This window comes from Leishmania infantum, contig 39 (genome assembly GCF_000002875.2).
Source record: "Leishmania infantum JPCM5 WGS CACT00000000 data, contig 39, whole genome shotgun sequence".
Taxonomy (NCBI): Eukaryota; Euglenozoa; class Kinetoplastea; order Trypanosomatida; family Trypanosomatidae; genus Leishmania; species Leishmania infantum.
Window position 1 is genome coordinate 1 of NW_004057903.1, and position 3317 is coordinate 3317.

A 3317-nucleotide genomic window follows, 5' to 3' on the forward strand; every position below is an offset into this window, starting at 1 on the left:
AAGGNCACGCACGCGCTCAGTTCTAGCAAGCGAGGGCAGCAGGGTGCGGTCGGGGGGAGAGGGAACAAGGCGTGAGGTGTTTTGCTGGTTTGTACGCGTGTGTGTGTTTTTTCTTATTGCTATTACCTTTTTGATCTCCGGTCTCGCTTGCCTGTCAGAAGCAATGAAGGATTCCCCTTCGTTGGCACCCCGCCCCTCTGCCACAGGCAAGTCGGCAAAGGCAAGCATTCGACCACAGCTCACACGCCCCTCTGTCGCACTGCGGCTACATCCGAGTCGGCCAGGACGAGCAGTCTGCCGTCGAATCGGACCATGCATCTAGCAGGATCCTCCTGCCCTTGCTCGTCCCTTCCTCGCACGCATGCCGCGCCATCGGCGACACACGCACATGGGTGGGCTGCATGCCTTGATCCAAGAGAGCCGCGCCCAGCGTCCTGCTCGAGGGCGGAAGCGGTCGCGTCTGTCGTGGAGCCGGCAGGGGGTGGTCGAGGTGCATGCCGGGCGAGCGCAGAGAGGAAGTTGGCCGGATTCAGGCCAGGGCCCTCCGATTCACTGTGCTCTGCCTGTCTGCCGTGCCGCTCCCTCAATCGCTTCAAACAGCTGCATTTCATACGATGGTGTGGAGACTCTTCACATTGGAGTCTGGAGGATTTGACGTTGTAAATGAAACGATGAAGAAACAAGCACGGAAAAAGCACGAGAGAGGCGGAGAGGTAAAAGGACACAAGGAGCGCAGGCACAGGCACACAGGCACGGACGGACTCGGGTCACGAAGAGCAACAGAAATGCAGCCCTGTCTCCCTTCCGCTTTCCTCACGTCTGTGTACCGACCCTATCCGCTTTGTGTGCCGTCGTTCGATTGCCCACCTTCCTGTGCCTGCGCGCCTGTGCTGCTGCCGTTGCACGCGCCTTTTCCCCTCCTCCGCTGTATTGCTGTCGCCTTTCGTTCCGTTTTTTCATCCTCTCCATCAGCCTGTCGCCTGCGCACAGAGCGAAACAGAAACAAGGGCAGCAGCGCACAACGACAACAAGAGAGAAAAGGCAGAGAGGCACACGCACGCACAAGTCCATACGAAGTTTCTGCGGAGGAACGAGAGAAGAAAGCGAGAAGCGACAGAAAGAAAAAATAATAATGAAAACGACAAAGAAAACGAAAACGCGGGGCAGCAAGCTGCAAACAACAGAAGCGAGAAAAGAAAACCACGACAGCAGAGGAGATCGAGGCGGTGCTCGATTTTCTTCTCCGTGTCGTCGTGGTGCTTTTTGGTGTCCTCCTGTGAGTTCCAGGAGCACGGGAGAGCCGCAGCAGCAAGAGAAGGGCAACGTGGAGCGCGACACTCATGGGAGGGGGAGCGGGGTCACAAGGGTGCACGCGCCCACACGCACGAGCATGCGCACACGTGACGCACGTATGCCCGACGTATGGTCGGCCTTCATGCCTCAGAGAGCTTCCCTCCTTCCCCAGTCCGTCTTGCCCTCTCCTCCGCTGCCTCCCCCGACCCCACACGCCCTTGCACGGTGGGGGTGTCCTCTTGTGCACGCGCACGCACCGTGCATGAGGAGCACAGAAAGAGGAGGAGCGAGTGCTGTCATCGTTTCTCCTGGTTCGTGCATGCATCTGTGCGCCGCTGCTGTGCGCACAGACGCTGTCCTCTGGCCTCCCCGGTGCGCTTGCTCATCAGCTTGCCTGATTCCTACCCCGCCCCCCTGCAGCCACCCCCTGTGGCGCCTCGCCCCCCACCCCTCGCCCTTCTCCGTTCAAGTAGTCCATGAGGCGTGTGTGAGGGAGGAGAGGCAGCGACGAGGGCCAAAGGGCACGCGAGAGAGAAGCGCCAGAAAGACGCGCGATCTCAGCTATGGGGTATGGATGGGGGTGGGACGGAGGCGGGTGACCGATGCGGCGTGGCGCTGCGTTTCCCGTCCTTCGCGCGAGGGCATCGGTTTCCCCCGCCCGCCTTTGCGTTTGCCTGCCCCCTCCGTTTTGCCCGCTCTCCTCTCTCCTCCCCTCCCCCCCCCCGCTGATTCTCCGGCCTGCGGCGACCGTGTGGGCATCTTGCTGCGTCCTTTGCTTCTTCACTTCGCAAAGGTGCGTCGGGTGAGCGGGAGGGGGGCGATGTCGAGGAGATAGTGAAGGCGAGGGGCAGAGAGGGGGGAAGGGGGCATGGGCGGGCTTGTCGGTGCCATGCGTGCGTTGCTCACCACAAAGGGCAGATCGCGGTACCGATGAAAACAGCAAAAATGAAGAAAGCACAGAAGGACGAAAAGAGACACACCGGGGAGAGACCGTGTGAAAACAAACTCGACTTTTTTGGCCACGTGTCGTTCTGCCATGAGCAAGGCAGCAGACCCTCCCATACACTGCAGCAGCGCACCCCGCCTCCTTCCGCTCTTGGCTGCCTACTCCTGTTCGTTCGCGTCTTTTGGTTTTTCCGGTGCTTCTGCTTCTTCCGTTTCCTCCGACTTTGTACTCTCACTGTCCTGCTTGGCCTCTAATGGCAGCAGCAAGAAGAAGATGGCGATGATATCCAGCACCCAGGCCACCAATAAGAGACCAAAGCCGATACCAAAGCGGAAGCCCTTGTCCAGAACCATGCAAACAGTGCCATCATCGATGTGGTAGACCTTCACCATCAGCACCCAGACGACGCACACGGTGCCGATGCCGACGATGTTGAGGGCCAGGCAGACCCAGCGAAAGGCAGAGCAGCACCACAGCAAAATGAAACCGAACAGAAACGCTACGGCGTACACGGCGAGTGAGATGACATCAAACGCCTGAGCAAGGAGGAAACGGTCGCGGCGGCTCGGGCAATTCTTCCACAGCACCCTCGTCTTCATGATGTACTCTGTGCCCAAGCACACCTTCTGTAAACCCCATAGCGTCACACAAGCGCTGCCGCCGAAGACCCCGCCCTTCACCTCGCGAAACATGTCGAACGGCGTAGCCACCACCAAACAAAGCAACGCGAGGAACTGGAGGATCACGTAGATCAGAACGCCGATATGGGAATACATCTTCGCAAAGGCGCAGCAAACAAAAAGGTGAGGCGGAGATGGGCAGGAGAAGCGATGGCACAGGGGGTCGAGATGGCGCGACAGAGCTGACGAGGAGGGAGGCGGGGGGCGAGTGTGGGAGGGGTGTGAGAGCGAAAGAGAGTCGAGTCTTGGCAAAGGGATGTCTGTTGTCGTTGCGTGTGCACGCGCATGGTGTTGTTTTGCATTGGTTCGCGCGTGTTCGTTTTGAGAGGGGGAGGGATGGGAGATGTGAGCGGGAGTGAAAAGAGGGAGAGACGGGGAGAGAAATGTGGGGGGAGGGG

The 3317-nt window shown here is 59.4% G+C and overlaps 1 protein-coding gene across 1 annotated transcript; it reads right to left on the reverse strand.

Annotated features, from left to right (window-relative positions):
* Window positions 1-2397: 2397 nt before the first annotated feature.
* LinJ_29_3000 (amastin, putative) lies at window positions 2398-3015 on the reverse strand (the record flags this gene model as incomplete). Its single annotated transcript, XM_003888407.1, has 1 exon — window positions 2398-3015. The coding sequence occupies one exon, from the start codon at window positions 3013-3015 to the stop codon at window positions 2398-2400; it is 618 nt and encodes a 205-aa protein (XP_003888456.1).
* Between the last annotated feature and the right edge of the window lie 302 nt (window positions 3016-3317).